We start from the raw sequence: 23382 nt of genomic DNA, 5'->3' as shown, positions 1-23382 counted from the left end.
CTTACATCTTCTAAAAAACATAGAAAAGTAACCAGATATTACAGAATTTACAGACCCAGGCCATAGTTCGAGAAACACAGTGCTTCAAGAATTCTGGGAACAGTCCATCCGCACCTGCTACCTTACCCAGTTTGATCAGCATCAATTTTCGCACTTGTAAATTCTTGTTGATGGCTCCGAAGAAGGGTAATTGGCACTCTGAGAGATTTACAATTCTGTCTGCTATTTAGTTTGTTGAAACAGGCTGAACTACGTTAGTCGGGTTTGCACTCCGTCCCAAATGGCGAAGATGCGTCCAGGTCTGGCGGTCACATTGCGTACCTACAGTCAATTTTCAACTGTGTACATCCATTTTCCCTCGTTTCCTGTCCAACGAGCAGATTAGATCAGATGCGTCTTCCCCAGTCCTCTTGTATCTTATGCTAAGACGACTCTGAGGAACCTGTCGTAGTTTCTTGTAGTGGGTGGTATACACCTAATGTTCGCCACTATTACAATCCACCACGACATCGACTGCCATCTAGTCAGCGTGACTCATGAGCAACAGTCACCTGTTGATACCAAGGAGAATCAATCACTTATCGTTACTGACACGCTATACCTACCCGTCGCGTCGTGACAAATATTCTTCAATCACATTCAATGATGTCCGATCTACCTCCCCCTAACTCTTCCATGACGATATCTTTTGCTAGTGTGTGCAACAGTCACTTGTTGATACCAAGCAGAATCAATCACTTATCGTTACTGACACGCTATACCTACCCGTCGCGTCGTGACAAATATTCTTCAATCACATTCAATGATGTCCGATCTCCCTCCCCCTCACTCTTCCTTGACGATATCTTTTGCTAGTTCGTGCAACAGTCACTTGTTGATACCAAGGAGAATCATTCACTTATCGTTACTGACACGCTATACCTACCCGTCACGTCTTGAAAAATATTCTTCAATCATATTCAATGATGTCCGATCTACCTCCCCCTAACTCTTCCATGACGATATCTTTTGCTAGTGTGTGCAACAGTCACTTGTTGATACCAAGCAGAATCAATCACTTATCGTTACTGACACGCTATACCTACCTGTCGCGTCTTGACAAATATTCTTCAATCATATTCAATGATGTCCGATCTTCCTCCCGCTTACTCTTCCAAGACGATATGTTCTGCTAGTGTGTGCAACAGTCACTTGTTGATACCAAGGAGAATCAATCACTTATCGTTACAGACACGCTATACCTACCCGTCGCGTTGTGACAATTCTCCTTCAAGTATATTCAATGATGTCCGATCTCCCTCCCCAACTCTCTTTTATGACGATATCTTCTGCCAGTGTAAGCAACAGTGATCTTTCTCCCTCTCACCACCAAATCGATATATTCAGCCAATGTAGGTAACAGTGACCTGCTGATACCAAGGAGAATACTTACTTATCGTCACAGGTACGCTATACTGGCTCCACCACACAATATCCCTCAAGCATATTCGGCGATATCCGATATCTCTCTATTCTTCCCTCCATCACAATATCTTCAGCCAGTCTGAATAATGATCTGTTGATACCACGAAGAATCATATATGACATATGATACGTTATACCAAACTACAATTAAATTGTAACGTTTATTTATAGTGACAGACGTTATCACACCTGTCTTCATCATCCACCATGAGTAGCAGTGTACATGCCTGTGTAATTACGCACTGCTAGTAACGTAGGTGTTCTTACCGATATTCCCCTCCCATCAAATTTAACAAAATTTGCAATCATCACAGATAGTATGTTAAGTGATACAAGTGATACATTTAATAAAATTACATGTTTCGTGAGTATACGTTAACAGATTTAACTCAACTTGTCTTGAAAATTGTTGACTTAAAATTTGTTTCTTAAAAAATTCAGAGTTTCAAATAATATAATTTCCTTACTTCATTTAAGTATTAAGTATTGAGCATAAAGAAATATAATGTTATAAACGACCTGTTAATGATGTTCTTCCAAAGCGAAATTGGGGTTTGAAATTTATTATATAATAGTGAATGTCTTTATCCTCATGCAATTTCAAACAATCTCGAACTCGATCGACTGGAAAAACCGAGGTAAACAACACGCCAGAAAGAAACAAAAGAGATGAATGTTTGCATGTCAATAAGATTGAACACATCGAACGCAAACACGACCAGTAACGCGAGACGACGAGTGAAAGCGAACAAATCGGATAAAAGTTGAGTCATCGTAAAAGCAAACAAGGGTGGCGTAGAAGACGTCGATATATGCATGTCACCGAGACCTCTTGTAGACATAACGCGCTCCGGCAGGGTCACACCCTCGATATAATCACTAGGGTGGCAATTCCGACTCGAGATGTAGCGGAACTTGCTAAACATTTCTCTAACCGGTGCGATGAGATCAGGCTCTTTTATACTACATGTACTTATTCTATATAATTATCGGATTGGAAAAAATCCATAGGTGATAAAAATACAGATTTAATATATGTTTATTAAATTAACTATATGAAAGGATAAACTTCATAACATTAAATATGAAGTTTCTTCTTAAGTACTAAATTAATTTTTTTAACAAGCTATTATTGATTAAAATTATACACTAACTATGAAAATAATTGTGCAGTTAACACTTCAGAAATTAATGTAATAATGGTATAAAACAAATAGTGGCATAAACTTTATATATTTTAACATAAGAAACTACATGTACGAGAACATTGTACAGTATGTAATTTATATAATACGTGTTTTATTACATATCCATATAGTATTCGACAATAATGCCGTTATAAAATCCAGTAAAATCACACTTAATAACCATTTTCCGAGTAATGGTAGATATGGGAGTAATATACGTATCAGGATTTATCGATTAATTCAAAGGAAAATAAACAGCGACATATTTAGATTGGCTGATGATTAACTTTATTTAAATGTATTATTGTTATATTCAACGACGCGATATGAGGATAAGATTGCCGATTTATAAAACCATAGAATACTATAATGGTTTTTTTTATCCAGACATGGTCTAAGAAAGATGTTTATCAACTAAGCCAACTGTTTTTGTTTTTTTTTTTTTGGTTTCTTTTATTTTTTAAGTAATCATCGATCAAATATTAGATTTTCAATGTTTGGTATAATAACATAAATGCAAGCTTATAAACCTTTATAATCATCATCTTGCCTGACACAAGTTTTCATCCAACGTTACAATGAAGTATTGTACAACCAACGATAAAAGCACAGATTGTGCGGCGCGAGGCACGGTACGGCGGTCACAAGGACGGGAGTGTGCTGGGTGCCACGAGATGCTGGGTACACCCGGGACCTAGCACAGGTAATTTAAAGATACGGTAAGTGATTACGACAGTACATCAACATCTGTGCGGCGCGAGGCACGGCACGGCGGTCACGGGGACGGGAAAGTGAGCTGGGTGTTGGGAGATGTTGGGTACACCCAGGGCCTAGCACAGGTGATTGAACGGTAATGATGACACAGTACACACCCTCTGTGCGGCGCGAGGCACGGCACGGCAGTCACAAGACGGGAGTGTGCTGGGTGCCACGAGATGCTGGGTACACCCGGGACCTAGCACAGGTAATTTAAAGATACGGTGAGTGATTACGACAGTACATCAACATCTGTGCGGCGCGAGGCACGGCACGGCGGCGGTCACGGGGGACGGGAAAGTGAGCTGGGTGTTGGGAGATGTTGGGTACACCCAGGGCCTAGCACAGGTAATTTAGAGATACGGCGAATGATGACGACAGTACATCAACCCTCTGTGCCGCGCGAGGCACGGCACGGCAGTCACGGGGACGGGAACGTGTGCTGGGTGTCGGGAGATGTTGGGTACACCCGGGGCCTAGCACAGGTAATTTAGAGATACGGTGAATGATGACGACAGTACATCACCTTCTGTGCGGCACGAGGCACGGCACGGCAGTCACGGGGACGGGAAAGTGTGCTGGGTGTCGGGAGATGTTGAGTACACCCAGGGCCTAGCACAGGTAATTTAAAGATGATTACGACAGTACATCAACATCTGTGTGGCGCGAGGCACGGCACGTCGGTCACGGGGACGGGAAAGAGTGCTGGGTGCCAGGGAGATGCTTGGGTACACCCGGGGCCTAGCACAGGTAATTTAGAGATACGGTAAGTGATGACGACAGTACATCAAGGTTTGTGCGGCGCGAGGCACGGCACGGCGGTCATGGTGACGGGAAAGTGTGCTGGGTGTCGGGAGATGTTGGGTACACCCAGGGCCTAGCACAGGTAATTTAGAGATACGGTGAATGATGACGACAGTACATCACCCTCTGTGCCGCGCGAGGCACGGCACGGCAGTCACGGGGACGGGAACGTGTGCTGGGTGTCGGGAGATGTTGGGTACACCCAGGGCCTAGCACAGGTAATTTAAAGATACGGTGAGTGATGACGACAGTACATCAGCCTCTGTGCGGCGCGAGGCACGGCACGGCGATCACGGGGACGGGAAAGTGTGCTGGGTGCCGGGAGATGTTGGGTATACCCGGGGCCTAGCACAGGTAATTTAGAGATACGGTGAGTGATGACGACAGTACATCAAGCTTTGTGCGGCACCTCCACCCCGCTCACTCTGCTCTGTCTATGTGTAATGTGTAGTGTACTGTTCTTGTGTAATGACAGGCCTACCAACCCTACACGTGTATTCACCCCGCTAATAAGCCTATCAGTGTCACTACTCTGTCTGCTCTGTTTTCTCCTAATGTCTGCTCAGGATTAATTGATGGTTCGAATTTGTTCCAAACGGAGCGTAAGCTTTGGATAGAACCACTATGTGTTTAGAAGCACTATATACGGTTTGACTTTATTTAAACTAAATTTAAATTCTTAAGTTACATATTTCAAACTAAATAGCTATTTTATTGTGTCATATTATATAAAAGTTTTTAATATTTACACTCTAAAAGAAAAGTAGCATAAAATTTGCTTCACGACGTTATCATGTCAGGAATTGAAAGGACATAATTAATTTGGCAATACTTGGGATTTACGTAAATAAATTATATCCTACACAATTTCATCATTTTCGGTTCAGCCCTAGAGGCTCACTCTAATACATGTGTGTATATATATATATATATATATATATATATATATATATATATATATATATATATATATATATATCTTCTGAAATTAACATTTTCACAATTCTTAACTGCTTCAGCATCGCCTAAATCATCATATATCTATTTCGAAAATCAAACATGGATATTATATTTTAAGATCAGTACGTTCAGAAGAACGCTAATGGAAAATGATTCAATGTAACTTACATTCTTTCTGTAATACACAGCAGGAATGCTGAAAATATGTAATGTGGCCGACTTGAATGGTTTTTTTTTAGTTACAATTCAATTGTGTCAAAGTTTTAATCACAATTCAAAATATTTTAAATTATTAAATTAAATATTTCAAAAGTTTTAATCTGGGAGATAACAAATTAGTAATAATAATAATAATAACAATAATAATGCTCATGAAACACAATCAGAAACTAACACTGAACAGGTGAAGATAATAATGGAGGTTTTAATCAGTTGTTGCAAAGAAGTTTTGAAGCAGTTTAAGTAACTTCCATCTAGATGTCATAAGAAACAAATTAAAAAACACAAAAATAAACGTCACATAATGCAAACAATTAACGTCACTCACTCAAATCTCGGAGAAATAGAAATGTCGAATTAGAACTAGTTTTGTGTAATGTATCCCTATCATCCTCTTGTGTTATTTTATTGTATATTCCATAACCTTCTATTCTCCCGATTATTTTTCCCCGATTTTTTTTACATGAGAGTAAAAAACTACACACAGCAATAGTTAAAATCGCGACCTTGGCCTTAAATGATACAAACATACTATAAAAAGGACAATAAATTCGTTCCAACATAAACATTATTTCGGGAAACTTTTACACTTTTTTCTTCTATAAAACATAAATTTGGATTGATACAAACATTATACAATAGCCATATGGACTAAGCCATGTTCAGATGATGTTCTTAAGAACGAACATAACTTTATTTTTATTTATAAAGATAAGGAAACCGAAATTGAAAATGTAATATTACGTATACATGTTTCAATAAAAATTATTAGTTCGTTTCTAGAAAACAAATAAATTATAACTGTGAACCATTTATAAGGTTAGTTAAATTCGAATAATCCTTGAACTTCTAATTCGGTTTAAAATAAGAGTTAAAACAGTGAATCGGCGTTTTCTGTTACGATATGTAATGAAACAAAATTAGCAAAATGCAACTTGATAATAGCCATTATGGAATGAAAAATGCAAATTTTGCTAACTGTGACTCGACATTTTGTTTTTCATTATGACATGTAAAAACTCTAAATTAGCAATCTACGACTCTGCATTTCACATTACGAGATGTAAAAATGCAAAATAAGTAAACTGCGACTCGGCGTTTTTCATTGTGGGATGTAAATATACAAAATAAGCAAACTGCGACTCGGCGTTTTTCATTGTGGGATGTAAAAATGCAAAATAAGTAAACTGCGACTCGGCGTTTTTCATTGTGGGATGTAAACATACAAAATAAGTAAACTGCGACTCGGCGTTCTTCATTGTGGGATGTAAACATACAAAATAAGGAAACTGCGACTCGGCGTTTTTCATTGTGGGATGTAAACATACAAAATAAGTAAACTGTGACTCGGCGTTTTTCATTGTGGGATGTAAACATACAAAATAAGTAAACTGCGACTCGGCGTTTTTCATTGTGGGATGTAAACATACAAAATAAGGAAACTGCGACTCGGCGTTTTTCATTGTGGGATGTAAACATACAAAATAAGGAAACTGCGACTCGGCGTTTTTCATTGTGGGATGTAAAAATGCAAAATAAGTAAACTGCGACTCGGCGTTTTTTCATTGTGGGATGTAAAAATGCAAAATAAGTAAACTGCGACTCGGCGTTTTTCATTGTGGGATGTAAACATACAAAATAAGTAAACTGCGACTCGGCGTTTTTCATTGTGGGATGTAAACATACAAAATAAGTAAACTGCGACTCGGCGTTTTTCATTGTGGGATGTAAACATACAAAATAAGTAAACTGCGACTCGGCGTTTTTCATTGTGGGATGTAAATATACAAAATAAGTAAACTGCGACTCGGCGTTTTTCATTGTGGGATGTAAACATACAAAATAAGTAAGTAAACTGCGACTCCGGCGTTTTTCATTGTGGGATGTAAATATACAAAATAAGCAAACTGCGACTCAGCGTTTTTCATTGTGGGATGTAAATATACAAAATAAGCAAACTGCGACTCAGCGTTTTTCATTGTGGGATGTAAATATACAAAATAAGCAAACTGCGACTCAGCGTTTTTCATTGTGGGATGTAAATATACAAAATAAGCAAACTGCGACTCAGCGTTTTTCATTGTGGGATGTAAATATACAAAATAAGCAAACTGCGACTCAGCGTTTTTCATTGTGGGATGTAAATATACAAAATAAGCAAACTATGACTCAGCGTTTTTTCATTGTGGGATGTAAATATACAAAATAAGCAAACTATGACTCGGCGTTTTTCATTGTGGGATGTAAATATACAAAATAAGCAAACTGCGACTCGGCGTTTTTTCATTGTGGGATGTAAATATACAAAATAAGCAAACTGCGACTCAGCGTTTTTCATTGTGGGATGTAAATATACAAAATAAGCAAACTGCGACTCGAGATTTTCTATTATGAGGTGTAAAAACGATGTTCGCGATGATCACGAACGTGGATATAAAGGTTTAAAAGAGCGTTAAACAACGAGTTAAAGTTTGTAAGAGACGGCAGGAGACGAGCAGTCGCCAAGAAAGGCGGCAGTAATTAGCCCATAACATAATAAAGTAGTAATTAACAAGCGTTTAATGCTATAACCGCTCGTTAGCCTCAAACCTTGGACTGAGATGCCGTAGAGTCTATAATATAGGCATTTTATTTTTCAATTCAATTAAATCAAAAAGACTTTTCCAACCGTTATGAAAATATTACAAGCGATATACATTAAAACGTCTTGAAAAATTGTGTAATAATTTGTTATGCTGTAAAATGTGTTTGAAGCGTTAACCCAAAATTCAAACTATTGTGACTTTAGAATAAAAACCCCCTATAATGATAACTAATTTAATACATCCTTCAAGATTTCATACAATTTCGTACTCTGTTCAGTTTAAATAAATACAAATTGTAAGTAATTTGGTTACAATCTTGATTCAATAACCTTTAATAAATTAACCAAAGGCCTATTAGAAATATTTAATAGGTCAGTTTATTCAATTTTCCTTCTTTGTTAAAATTAACCACCAAGTCAAAATAAATATAACATCTAGAATGTGTCTCTTTCTGTGACGCTCTTTTTTTCTAAGTCAATCAAAATGTCAAAAACTTATGTGACACAACCTTCTCTGACGGTAATTTTCTTGAAATTGACCAAAAAAGAAGCTATTTTAATCCTTCGAGTGACCAACATATTATAACACTCTTTTTGTTGTAAATAACCGTCATTCTTAATTGCTATCAATCTTATTTCAGTCTTGTATGATCACATCCTCTTGAAATTAGCTATTTTAAAATATATAATTTGTTTCATACAGACATGTCATAGAATTTATATCTTAATACTAGTCACTGGAATTAAACGTGTCTATGCGTTTGGTAAATTACAAAACTATATATTTAGGCCTTTCACAAAAATCGAAGCACTGAAAAACTGTATATATCATTTATACTACTCGAACTAAAAACAATAAATAAACTGAGGAGATTTATGAATTGTGAAAGTTTTTATATGAGTTCATAATTTGATATTTATATAACTTATAATGTGGTATTTTACTGCTGATATTGGTTTCATGTGATTTTTATATTTACAATTTATGAATAGGCTATAGTGGGAAATTCTAATGCATATAATTATTGATATCAAAGATTACAAAATAAATAAGGTAACCAGTGGCTTTGCAATAGTGAAAGTATATAGCATTGTTTTGGACTACAAAGCGGGTATTTGGTAGTTGAAAAAAACTTTATCACAATTTATTAAATAGTTCAATGCGATTTAGGGAATACAGTATTGACTATAATTTGAAAGACTCTTTACAATTCCAATTTACATTTGCAGCATTCATGCAAAACCATTTGAATGGCGTCTGGGTCATTTAACTCATTCAACTGATCTTGTTATTACCTTCCAATTGAGTAATGACCGTTCCAAATATAATCATTATACCATCCCATATCGTCTATGCTACGGCCGTTCGTGATATTTAAATACATAATGAAAGGATTAATCTAAAATTGTCCTTTTTGAGACTTACATATCTTTCTCCCAGTTCACTGCGGCTGAAACGTTTTTATGGCTGATGAGAAAATCAAACGTTTCTACATTGTGTTAGTACATAGTCACTAGTGGATATGAGATGTTAGGTAAAACGTGCTTGGTACACCGTAACAGGAACCTATATCGAGATCGCGAACGTGATGATGTCCGGTCGGCACACAATGGAGGCCGGCGCGCCAGAAAGGTTATCCAATCATCTGAGATAATTTCACAGATCCCAGCTGGGAGTGGCCAAGTTTCCCATTTCCCGCATTTCCCAGCACGGTCTCCCATCTGGTCAGATTACGCCGGATTCCCTTTGGCTTACACTCGGGTTGCACTTGCTGAATACGAAAGTCGAGACGGCCCGGCCCGCACATCTCTTTGTGCCTTTATGTAATATCCAAGTGCCCGTAAATCGTTAACGTGGCATCTTCTTGGATTCAATCCACGATAAGAAAATCGTTTATTTCATACGCTTTCTCCTTAAAAAAACTTTTAACCACAAGTTTTCATTAGTTACTGCTTGGTCTTAGAATATACTTTCCATATCTAAAAAATATTAATTTTTAAATTAACTGACTTACAAAAATATAGATTTGATGTTTAGTTCAGCATGTAAAATCACAATATTTTTAAACGAACTCATTTCTTTATAGGTATAACGACTACAAAAAAGATTGTAATATTTATTGTAATATCGTTTTCATAATAAACATTAGAGTGGAGCAAATGCGTCCTAGATATTGGTTTTCATATTTCCGAACTTACAGAAGGTACTGGTAAGGCAAGGAAGGATGTAATAATAAACAATATTTATTTGTTATAATGGTTTAAGCTATTTAGAATTTAATAGACAAATAAGAAGTGAAATTTTAATTTTAATTTTATGAGGCACTTAACAAAATTTTGATTAATTGGGCAAAAAACAAATAAACTGAAACATTTGAGAACACAATACCTAGTAATTTACAACATTTCTCAGTGAATCATCCAAATTACTTCCAGATATAACTGATCACGGACAGGCAAGGTTTGTATACAAACTGAACAACAAAAAGGAGGAGGTTAAGCATATTAAGGAGAATTACTTAAAACGCCGTTGACTAAGTTATTGAAGGGTAAGCAGTTTAATTTTAATACGCTTTGTAACAACCAACAGCGAGCCATCAATCACCGAGAAGTTGAGACGACTTTACTTGCGCTGCCCTACTATACAGTATACTGCCGGCACTAAAATGTAAATGTTGTACTTCTAACCCACAGTTTCTCTGGCTGTACCTTAAACCCTTATCAATAACTTAGTACATATATATATATATACATTCATTATTTGTAATTTTTACCTGACGTAAATTTATACCGATAAACAAATATTTTGTATAGCTCTTTTATTAAATGACAATACGTATTTAAATTCTTCTTCAAATTGGAATAATTTTTTTGCAATTTTACGTACAATTTTTTCTTCTTAGCGAATTAAACAATTGTATTACAAATCTCACTTTTCCTTCAAATGATACATCGTACTGCACTGCTATCATTCACGTAAGATTTTAAAGTGAATAAACCTCTAAATAATACATATAAAATAAGTATAAAATCATAATCAAAATTCTAGGTGAAACATATCTAAACTGTGTATTCGCTCCATTTTACTGAACCAATCATTTCGTGTAATTTTGTTAATATCTAAGGGTTGCTGCCCTTTATACATTAATCGGCGACATGCAGAATACCCAACGTGTTAAATCATGGCAAATACACTAATACACGTTTTTTACGTGTAGATAAAAATGTATAAATTCGCAGATTTGTCTTACTTTTCAAAAATTTAATTATGATTCATGTTTAAAAGAAAATATGAATTACATAACAATGTAGTTGAGTTGGCGTGACGTCAATGGAAGAAAGAAACAGGTTAAAATATTTTTACTGGAATTATACCACACAGTAAATACACAGATTAAGTTTTACAACAATAATGAGTTGTATTTTTAAATTGTACGTAACCTATCATCGAAAACCAAGTAAAACGTGTACGTTATGTGCATTTCAGTGGCTTATATAAAGGATAACTTTCACAAAAGTAACATTTTGGGGAATTAAATAAACAAACGACTCTACTGTCGTGTGCCTCTAGTTTTCACGTATATAGTGAGGAAAACTGAGTTTTAATCTAACATTTTTAGACTAGTAATGTAACCATTTTTACTATTGGTTAATCGATCGAACTATATGTGATCGATAGAGAAAATCTAAGAGCAAAATTGTTTGTTTAGCAGATAATTTTCACCAATTCTAATTTTTCAAGTATTGTAGGTTAATTTTATCGCCTGTACTTCAGCACCGAAAGGTCGTGGTGAAGGGTCACGGGTTCAAGCTAACAACAGACGACTCAGTCACGGTCAGAACCACACATCCTCCGTACAACCGGTTACGGTCAGGCTACCAAACGTCATCGGTTCCGGAACGACCGAACTCACACACATACACATTACGACTGCTCGTAAAAGAACTATCATGGAATTGATAAACTTACATTTGTCCTGACAGCACAAGACGAGGGATTAAATATTCCATATGATTATTAAATATTAACGAAAAAGAAATTATTTTAATATTTGAACTAAAATATTTCAATAGCAAATGAGTATGTAAGCAGTTATTTGTTTTGGATTATAAAATCATTGCACAGTTCTTGGGTGTTGGCGGAATATTAATGTTAAATTAAATATTGATATTTAAGTAAATATAAGACGTTATTAACTCCATATTAAAGGGTTGTCTTAATATTATTATAATGAATGGTCAATTAAAACACTTTAAACATAATTTTTTAAGGGTTTTAGTTGACCATTAATTATACTAAATATAAGATATTTCATACATTACTAATCAGACATCGGTTTGATTTACCGATCATTAATAGCGACATTAGCACGTCATGGTGAAATCTAAGTTAATACCTAAAACGGTTTTATCAGCCGTAAAGATCTACGGTTATGTTTAGTAGTGTAAAGTACGCTTGACACAAAATGATTCACCGAGGAATGACAAAGTGGTTTCAGGAACACGTATCGGAGTCACACAGTCTCTAGAACGCTTTCCCCGCCACGAAAAGAGGAAAATCCATTACACCCCTGCGATACAATACTATCAACTCCTCTCAACTGGTATTTCACATCATCCATTACCTTTTTGTGCCTTACCCTCGAGTTATGGACATTCTTTCAGCGCCCGACACTTCCCCGGGCACATCAAAGTCGCTTCTCCACGATTGCATTCCTCTTGTGTCTGAACGGCCATCCCCCCCCCCCCCCGGGGCGGACCGCACCACCGTTCTCAGACGGTTCTTAATTAATCAATAACGTCGTAGAGTATCGAACATATACTGTGTTCGAACTATGATAAATACTACAGTTCTATCACAACACATATTACCCCATTAATGTATCCACACGAGACAGCCGATATTATACATTCTTCCCGTTATCAGGCCGCACAGGCCGGTGTGGTACACTCTGTCGATCCATCATCCCCGCGCTACAGGCCCACGCTGACCGTCGGTGCATCAATATTTGTTAGGGGTTCCATTGAAAAACAGGAGCTGTTTCAATCCATATATATTCAGTATAATCCAACCGATGATGAATAGAATGCGTAGTTCTCCATTCTTTTGCAATTACGATAGTAAAAAGTATTGAACACTCATAACGTTGTAAAACTACATTAACTTTGTGTAGATGGCAGATTTCCTCTGCCATACATGTCTTTGTGGAGAATAGAAGCAACTGCTTATTTGCATGTAAAACCTTATACGTTTGCTAAAAAAATTTTAAATCTGAATGCACTGATAAGTTGATCGAAATATTGCATTAACAGTTAGTTAGTTAGAGTTTTATAACAAAATAATAAAAAAATAACATAAAATTAGATTTCGTACAAAATGCATCACTATATCAATCTTAAAACAAAATTTTTTTATCAACATCGAATACATCCAGATAACGTTTTTCCTTCTATAAAACTTCTTGGGAGCCTAATCTTAAAGGTTTAAGACATCTTAATCTTAAGAAATCTATCACTGCGCAAAAAATCTTACATATAGAATTTTGTTAAATATATGTTTTACGGTGACTGAAAGTGATACAAAATATTTCTTTTCTAGTAGAATAGGTAGTGGTGTAACCTTTTTTTAGTAATGTAATTGTAATTTTTGAAAGTTAATTTTTTCATCAATTATGTACTTTTTCTCTCGAATGAAATAAAATATCGTAATGATTATTTTTTTTTTAATTAATCCTGTCATTGCATTTTATCAGCTAAACTAAATTGTGATTTATATACTAAACATATAATTTTCTCTATAAAAGAAAACGCGTACCAAAGGCGATATATTCTTCTTTTTATATAAAACCATCTTAAATACTAATAAGGATAATTTTAATTACAGTTGGTTCCAGAAACTTTATTTAAGTAATCAAATAGAGTATCGTAAGCCATTTCTGATGAAATGTTACATATCATTAGAAAAGATAGGACGTAGTCAATCGCTTAAGGGAAAATCTTTTTTCTTTCGGAGCGAAAGTATACCCCCTACGTTAGCTCACATCTTGGAAATACGTTTACTATGAGTTAATCATGTAATCAGAATAAACTCCTAAAATATTCACAAACAATTTGTATGCTTACCTTGTTAAAACTACTACACGGTGTTACAGTTTCTGCGTTAAGACATATTATGTGGTGCAGATTTTACCAATAAGAACCGATCGCTAATTCCTAACAGTGGCCCGTACATATAAGCATTTAGAGGTTGGACACGTACAATACGGCTACAAAATACAAGTGTAAACAAAACAGAAATGAAACAGCTGATTAGTAATTTTTTTTTCTCTTTTTCTCTTTTTTTTAAGCCTCAGCTACAGCTATGTAGGCTTCGATGTTCACTGGTTTAATTCAGCTGATAATCGGTATTATAGAACTTAACACCGAACTGAACAGAACTGTTGGAAAGTCAGCAGTAGAGCTGGACTATAATTGTTGCTGACTGCACGGGAACTAACGTAGTTCTTTGATTATAATTTATTACGTTATTACTTGTTATTGTAGACGATTTTACTCAGTTTGGACACGTGAGAGCAGCAGCCGTGACTACAAATGGAGATGCGGCCGAGATGTTTGCAGTGGTGGGGACAGTCACTCACCTTGCCCAGAGACGTCTTTGCTCCTGTCTCTTCGTACAGTTCGAAAGCTAATCACGACTGACGGGGAGCAGGGAATACATCATTAGATCTGATAAAATATAGATAGCAGTAATCCACTATCCAATCAGGAGTCAGGGTTGCTTCCCCTGATCAAACCCTTCTATTAAATATTTAGAGGATAAGCATGATTTTAGAACACATTATTGAATAACCTCTATATTTCAATTTGGGATATTTACGTTTTTACAAACAAATGTTGTTTTCCGATAAGAACAATTCTAACTTATCTATGTCAATTATTTCACGTACAGTTGATAAGAGAGGTCACGAGATACCTTTTATACCTCTTTATATAAATTTAATTGTAAGCCTATCCATATGATTAGTTTTTATTTTTTTTAGAACTAATGCCAAATGCATTTTTTATAAAATTTAAATATAAAACTAAAACAATTAACCATCAATCGCACGTTCAGCATATTACGACACAAAAAATTACCATAACAATAATGGTAGAAAGGTTTGATTTAAAATTTTCCCACTGGACAAACTCAAGGTTGTTTCAGTAAAGCCGGGTGTTAAGCTAAAAGCCAGCGACAATTGTCCCAGCACGTGAATGAAACTTCTGAGTGTTTGTTAGAGCGGAAATGTTGCGTTGTTACAATAATTTTCCATGAAACGCGACTGATGGCTTAAGTGCGTTTCTTTATAACAAATGTTCCTTCGGTTACATTTGTTATATTTACCAATCTTGTACTTTGCAAATATTTATGGAATAAAAGACAATTCAAGAAATCTTGAAATATTATAACGATGTTTGACATTAAAAAACAATGCATTGCGAATGAATTTATGATTGATATAAATGGAAACGGAGTTATATTCAGATTTGAGAGATAATAGAACATTATCAGGTACCACCGTAGCTAATGTTTACGCATTTAACGGTAAACTTTACATTAATTTAATCTTAGTCTGCTCTACCTTGTAGTGTAGTAACCCAGCGAGTAGAGTGGACGTCGCTGTTTACGTCCCCGCCAGCACTCGGTGTGCGGCGTTTGTTTTGGGTGGCCGAACGTGGGGAGATCTGTTTATTATTGTTTCATATTTTAAAATGACATGTGAACGCACAAAGGGTCGGGAACCTCGCGCCCTGCCCGGAGACTAATGTGCCAGCCGTATGTAACCTGTCACAAACACAAGATAGCGGGGGATGAAACATCAATGGTCAAATTTATACAGTAAGGGCGATTTGTTTCGTCGATCTTTTCAATCCTCATCGTTCAATTCCAGGCTGTAGGCTACGCTCGTGTACGAACTTGAAATACTCAAAACGTATCAACTTTAATGTACATTGAACATGTTCGCATTGGCATATGCCTACACTGCTTCCGATACTGTGTGGGAGCTCATATCTATATATCACACGCTTAATAATGTTTTGGTCACTTCCTTAAAGACCTGAATTAAATAAATGTAAAATCATATAGAAAAACTTTTTGATCACGAATTAAAAACGAAGAAAAACCATCTAAACGTACATTGTTTTTGTATAAAAGTTTGCGCGTTTTAAATTTATTTGTATCTGTATTTTTGTAAAATTTTTCACCACGTTTAATGTAAAACGGGGTTACAAATTATTCTTGTGGCCACCAATCAGGGAATAAATAAATTACTAGAAGATAAGTAAAAATTCCATGTTTGAAAAATTATGATTATTTTTTAATTATTTAAAATCTGTTAGTTCCACACATAGGCTATCTCTAGGTAGCGACTGAGGAAATATAATTACCGTATTTAGCCATATTTATTTATGAAACTAGAGGTTTTCATATCGAGAATTTGGAACCACTGCAGACTTCACTTGATAACCCGTGTTTTTTCAGTTATCGATGGACAGCCCCACTAATGTGGCCTCACTCTGAGTGGGTCCTGTACCTTCCTAATCGGAGCCTAGATTTTGATTTTGGTTTTGACTAAGGTTTTACTAAAGTTTGACTAAGGAATATATGATTTTAGCACCTTTGAAAAGTACCCAAGAAGAAGATCGGGTTTCTTCTGTCACTGATGAAATAGATCTCTCTGTACATCAGGTCATCGTAGAGTGGAGAGGGAAATGTGTTTGGCATCGGCATAGAATACAAAATAAAAAAAAACTGTCCAAAGTACCTAAGAGAATCGCCCTTGTAGTTTAGGTCAATTGTAAAATTTAGATTCGTCTTACCAGTAAAAGTCACGTAATAGCTTCCATCGTACTATGCTTGAGACACGTACATGGTCTCCGGGTGATGATTGGTTAACACAGGAATACTGTTACACACTGACACGTCTATGATATCATAGTTATGATCTAAGTGATGATAGCGAGTTAACTGTAGAATATACTCCTACTATTTATATATGTTAACAAGCATTTACATGTTAAGTTTGGAAACATTTAAACAAATTCGTAACTACCTCTGTCGTCTTTCTACATGACGGTTTTGTCTTGTGCGTCACACTGTTACTCAATTATATTACTAGAATAGCCCTTCTCAGCAACGTCAGATGGCAGAAAGATTATAATTTTATCGGATTGATAAAATTATATACATTTGAATTTGTCCTCAAGATTGATGTTGCATAAAAACCTTTAATGGAAAATTGTCTTTTAGTGCTATTTTCCTGTAAGTTCGGATATATTATTAAAAGTTACAAGTTAAATGACGAATTTAACTTTATACAATCAACGAAAATATATAAATGAACAGTATATCATAATAACTACAAATAAAACATTTGGGAAACGTTTTCTAATGTAATTTAATAGAATGATATACTAGATAACACTTGGATTACTATACACTGGATACTTGTAAGTGTAATAATTACAGGAATAAAAGTTGAGTATTGACGACAGTAACAACAGCTCTATGTATTCCAGAGGATCCAATTTATATCCAAATTTGTGTAAAAATAACACCATCACAACAACCAAATTTAGAAACGTATACTATAAAACAATATACTGTATTTCATTTCTGGATACGGATAGATGTTAAGAATTAATTTTACTTCTTCTCTTTAGTAACTCACAGAATCATCTATCTAATTGGACTAATAAAACAGCGAACAATTTAATACTTTATGCCTATATTGAACTACTTCTGTTAGAAATATTTAGTACCCGAGTCTTAATTAACTCTCTTACTACGAGAAATTTTTTGACGCAATTAGACTGAATTCAGAGCTCAAGAGTTTATTGCTGAAAATGTAAGGCATCCTTTAAAGATGGAATGTACTATGAAAGAAAATTTACTTGTATGTATGTTTCAAATGTAATTATTCAGATAGAGCCTTATCAATTACTGAATTACAAATGTTGTAATTTAATATTATGGTACTTCCAAAATAATAAATTATTTGACGTCTGATACTTCTCTAAAGTTGGTGTTTCTTAGAAACGGATTGTAATTGTTGTCTGATCATAAATGACGACTAATCGTGATAGTTTATAAAACATTTGGGAATCGTTACGGAATATTGGAAGAGTGCCAGATAAGGGGCAGAGCTGCACGAGTATATCGTATAAAGGCAGACCACACCTGGGCCGGAACAGGTACACAAAATGGCGTCGATATTTTCATACCGCTTCATAAAAAGGACTTTTATTTTTATGAGAGGGTTTCGTTTAGTGTATCATAAAGTGTAAATGTGTTGTTTTATGTACCGGACTCACTCGTATGGATGTAATTAATAATTAAACTTGTTATGGAAACTATCTCTATGTTTACTATCACATGTTCTCTGCCTGCAGCTTAGTTGCAGTTGATTATCTGTGAGGACACAATTACAATGTACACACCTACTTATTCGTCGAGTGACGCATGTTTATTATTATGTTATTATACCTTTTTTACTACATCGGAATATTTTTAAAACAATAAGATCTTTGCACATAATTAAAACAATTACAGGCTACTAAATAAAAAGTGTGCAACATATAGTTCAGTATATGGTGATTATTTGATTAAAAAGAGTTGGTTTTTAATAGTCAAAAACAATAACTAAAACATTTTTTAATTAAAACAGACAAGGTATATTTTTTTGTTTAATATTAATAACTAACTACAGTAATTATTCTAGTTTTGTTTAATTAAATTTTACACAATTTCAAAAAATTTCGTTTCATGTCGTCTTGATCCACGGTTATTGAAAATACTTAATATTGGATTGGACCGTGGTATGAACAAATAAATAAATGGCTAATAATGGTTTCCGGAATACAAGCCTACGGTCCTGGACTTGAGGATTGGGCCGGGGGCCGGCACGCCGCGTTCGCCCCACAAACGGTTTTTTAAGTGACCAAATTGAAAGCGCGAATTCTCATTAAACCGTTTACAAGGGTAGTTGATTAATAATTCATCCGATCAGTGCGCTCTGGCGTTCGGTTTGTTTTAGCGCCAATCAAAATATTTGGCAAACAGTAGAGGGCGGTAATGAATTGAATAAGCCACCCTCGTCAGGTGTTTTATCAAATTTGCCATCACCGCACCGTGTAGCCTGGACCAGGGCCGGACAGTCAGAGTCAATGACTGCCTCTAATAGTACCTCTGCTCGCTCGCTATTATTTTAACATAATAGGCAACTCCAAGGTTAACCGGTTACTCGTCCCCTCCTCTCCTCTCGTCTTACCTCTCCTTCCCTCTCTTTCTCTCGCACTTTCCATCTCTTTTTACATAACTTCCAGTACACTCCGCACCAACATCCGACATCCGCCAGCACCGCGACCGTCACCGACCTCAGCACATCCGGATTGTATCCGAACCTCGGACTCTAACAAAGAGATCGGAATCCCTCGCGATCTACAATAGTAAGATTGAAACTCAAAATAGACTGATTTTTACAAAGCAGGGAAAATATACAATACATGCGCGTATAAATGAAAAAACTTATTTGCTTTAAGATTAAAGAACCTTCCTCGAAGACTAAAGATTGATTGATATCCCAAATAAGTTGTTTTTCTTTTAAGTTTGTTTATTCGCGTTACACCAGAGTTTCGAATGTAATTGATAGTTTTTATTTTCACCTTTAGAAACAAATAATTTGGGACATTAACTTTCTGGGAAGGGTCTTTAATCTTTCAAAGTAAATAATTTTCTCATTTTTACCGTATGTATTGGATATTTTTCCTGCGTTGTTATTTAGTAAAAAATCGTTAAAAAAACTGATAAAATATTAGCTTGGTAATTTTTAAACTCCACTCAATATCACATTTACCACCAAAAGTAGTTAAAGAGTGATATAATTGGAAAATTTGATCTTGAACGAAAAGATTATAATATGAAGGTCGAGTTAGCCACAAGAGTGTCCAGCTGAGCTTGTGGTAGGGGGCAAGAGGGTTTTATTTGCGTAAAATATAAACCTCAGTGAGGAAGAGAGACAGTGCTGTTAAATATTCATGAAGAAAGTATCGGGGACTCACCATGTCTATGTTGTCGTCCACTTGACTCGGCGAGTTGTCCTGAGGCCCTACTACCACCAACTGCAGGTCCTGGCAACGCTTCTCGTCCGGCAACAGCACCAGCCCCGTGTTGGCCGTCTGCTCCTCGTGCCCGTGTCCGTGGTACAAGTATCCGCCGGCCGGCCGGTTCAGCAGACCATTCTGGAATATGAAGACACCGCCGTTCTGCTGGGCCTGGGCGAGCTGGTCCTCCGCGGGGTTGTTGAGCACCAGTTGACGGTTGGAATAACGGTTCACGATGGAGATGGACGTGAGTGAGGGGTGAATGTACGGCGTGACCGGGTGGTAGAGCGGTCCGGAGTTACGGGCGACCAGCTGGAGACCACAGCCGCAACACTGGGTACAGCAGCAGTAAGAACAGGGGTTTGGGGCCGCGGTGTTACCGGCCTGTGGCGTCAAGAAGTTGGAAGGGCTAGGGGGTACAGTATAGTAGGATGAGGGGGAGGGGAAGGAGTAAGAGTGGTAGTACGTGATGATGGAGTTGAGAGAAAAATCACGATTCTTCCGGTTCCGAGTTCACTTACAAAAGACAACGACTGCTCGGCGACGGATCCTTAGAGTAAGTGCGAGTAAAAAAGATATTGCACGATCGCACTAGCCTAGGTAAAGATGTAGAAGAATAGATTTAGTAGATCGGTGTAAAAGTCAAGGCAAGAAGTAGATTACGTCTAAGATTGTCAACAGGTGATTGTTTAAGATTAAGAGTTAAGATTAGTTAGAAAATAGATTAGATTCGAGTACGACTAAGATAGAGGCATTGACTGATTGTCAGAGATAGATTAGAGTCTAAGAGTTAATTTAACGTCCTAATGAAATGTTAGATTCACGTGAGATAACGATTACAAATTAAAATTATTTGCGACTTCTTTACAAGACATATAATTATATAAAACAAACACTTTGGTTTACGAATTGCTTTGATTACAAACACTAATTAATAAATATTGCACTATTATAAATAATTATTTTGACCTTAATAACTCCTAATACAATACACAACGATCACAGATAACACTGAAGTATCCTTCAAGAGACAAATAAATTATCAAAAAATCTAAAACTTAACAGTAATTAAAACGAATCTACCGGAATCACAAAATCAACAAAGTATATCACAACGACGCACTATCACGGTCACGGTCACGTTTACCCTGTAGAGAACGGCACAGCTGCGGTCCGCGAGAATAGTATCAAAAGTAGAAAAGTGTAGCGAGCGAAAGACACGGAGGTCAGCAGTAGTAGAGGAGAGGAAGTGAGTGAGGAAGAGTTCAGGAAAGACGAGGAGAGAGAAAGGGGTGCTTTCCCCGATCCGAAAAGAAAACCCTTATTTGACACCCTTCGAGGGGTTGTACTGGTACGTCGACACAAAACTACCGTCCTGACCGCTCCTCGGAACTGAAATGCCAGCTCTAGCAGTGGCGTCGGCCCAGGTAGGTTATATAAACTGGGGGAGCGCGGAACGCGGATTGGTGGAGGCGGCGCGTGCGCTGTGAGGCGGGGAGCCGGCCCAGGTAGAGGGGACACCTGTTGTACACATACAGTCGCAGCGGCTCGCTCACACGCGCGCTCACACTCACACCCTCTACCCCGCGCACACTTACTGTACAGTATTTATCGATCATTATTGTATCCATTTTATAACCGTTTAGTCATTTCAATACGAAGCTTTATTGTGTCATAACGTTAATTTGCTGTGTATCGATGTAATAAACACCTACTTTCAGTGCTACGACTAATTGCATTACTTAAATAGATTAAATTTTACCTAACAAACAGTACGCTCCACAGATACTGATAATTGCCTAACGCATTTATCGCCTTGGCAATATGTTATTACATTACGAGGAAGCAGCTCTGTACAATCCAATGAATTAATTAATATTTTATTACGGCAATAAAACTGATTCACTACATACATGTCTTGCTAAGAAGAATGTATCAGCTAAACATAATTTGACTGCCGTTCTCTTAACAGCAGAACCCCATAACTTGTTAAACACATACTCGGACTCGTTCGATTACATCCTAATTGATAGTGATACTACTAACGCGTGTTTTCTCCTTTTGGATGTAATCAACGTATGCCCACCTGAAGATACAAAATTAAATAAAAGATAGTAATTGGCCTATGAATGTATTAGCCTAATTAATTATACTTTAAAAAAGAACTTCGAAATATTCTATTACATTTTTCTTGCATTGGTAAGAAAATGTATTACTTTCTCTTACTTAGGACAAACTAAAGTGTGAAAAATCTAACTCAATGAAAATTGTATAAAACTATAAAAGGGATCCATAACATATTAGCATTTAAAATATTATTGGTAATTTAATGATATGGGCAATTTCAGACACTCATTTACATGAGTGTCATTGTGTTTAACTATTTAAAAATCCAGGTCTTTCAAAGAGAAACATTACCTAATACATCAATTTAAAAAATATATTGGGAATTTTAAAATTGAATTTAAAAAAGTATTTAACAATGTAAACGAAATAGACCCTAGTTAATTTTTATAACAAGGGAGCCTGTATTCATAATAAAATTATATACCTTAAGGAGTTATTTTTTACACATCAAAGTTCATAGAAATATGGCCCTACAATATACATTATATATTGTTTTCTTTCTTTTATCTACATTCTGAGGGTAAATCGTTTAGTAGTTTATTGGCAAAGTACAAAAGCATAAGATATTTCGAAGTCTATAGAATTGTGCACATAGCATTTTTACTATGTAAGTGGTGAAAATGTAAAATTACGTTTAGATAACCTAAATTCAAAAACACTACTTGTGTTTTGATAAACGATGAGGACCTAAATCAAATAAGTAGCTCATCAACAAGTTATGTTTATTTCAATACCATTTTTCCCGCTCCCTCTTTCATTCGTTGATAAGAAAATAGGAGACTAATCAAGTTCAATTAATCACAGAAAGAATCACTATAACAATGAAACCGTATGAAATATAACAGTACGACAATATGAACAATATTTATCATATACAAAGATCTAGTTCCACATGTAATGTGACACGCGTAATGTGTATAATCCACTCATTAAATTTTCTTACCTTATTAAAAAAATACTCCTTCATTATGCATTATTTTCTAACAAGTAAGGTAATTAGTACCGCCTTGAGCTGACCAGTAGGCATATACTGTACACCTACATGATATTACAACATATTTCAAATTTAACAAAAATAACCGTAAAAAAAAAATAATAAATTTTCTAATATATCCTCTTATGATAAATCCAAGAAAT

The 23382-nt window shown here is 36.0% G+C and overlaps 1 protein-coding gene across 8 annotated transcripts in view; it reads right to left on the bottom strand.

Annotated features, from left to right (window-relative positions):
- LOC124360313 (polypyrimidine tract-binding protein 1) overlaps positions 1 to 23382 on the bottom strand; it is a 412476-nt gene that overhangs the window by 225170 nt on the left and 163924 nt on the right. Inside the window, exon 1 of one of the 8 annotated variants that reach the window (XM_046813888.1) lies at positions 20077 to 21564. The exons of the other annotated variants lie outside the window; for them this stretch is intronic. Within the exon in view, the coding sequence (XP_046669844.1) occupies positions 20077 to 20079 (3 nt within the window). The 5' untranslated portion in view covers positions 20080 to 21564. Of the gene's footprint in view, positions 1 to 20076; positions 21565 to 23382 lie in introns of those variants that run through there. 8 annotated transcript variants of the gene reach the window in all.

Source organism: Homalodisca vitripennis, chromosome 1, assembly GCF_021130785.1.
Source record: "Homalodisca vitripennis isolate AUS2020 chromosome 1, UT_GWSS_2.1, whole genome shotgun sequence".
NCBI classification, from domain to species: Eukaryota; Metazoa; Arthropoda; class Insecta; order Hemiptera; family Cicadellidae; genus Homalodisca; species Homalodisca vitripennis.
This window is presented reverse-complemented; position numbering and strand designations above follow the sequence as displayed.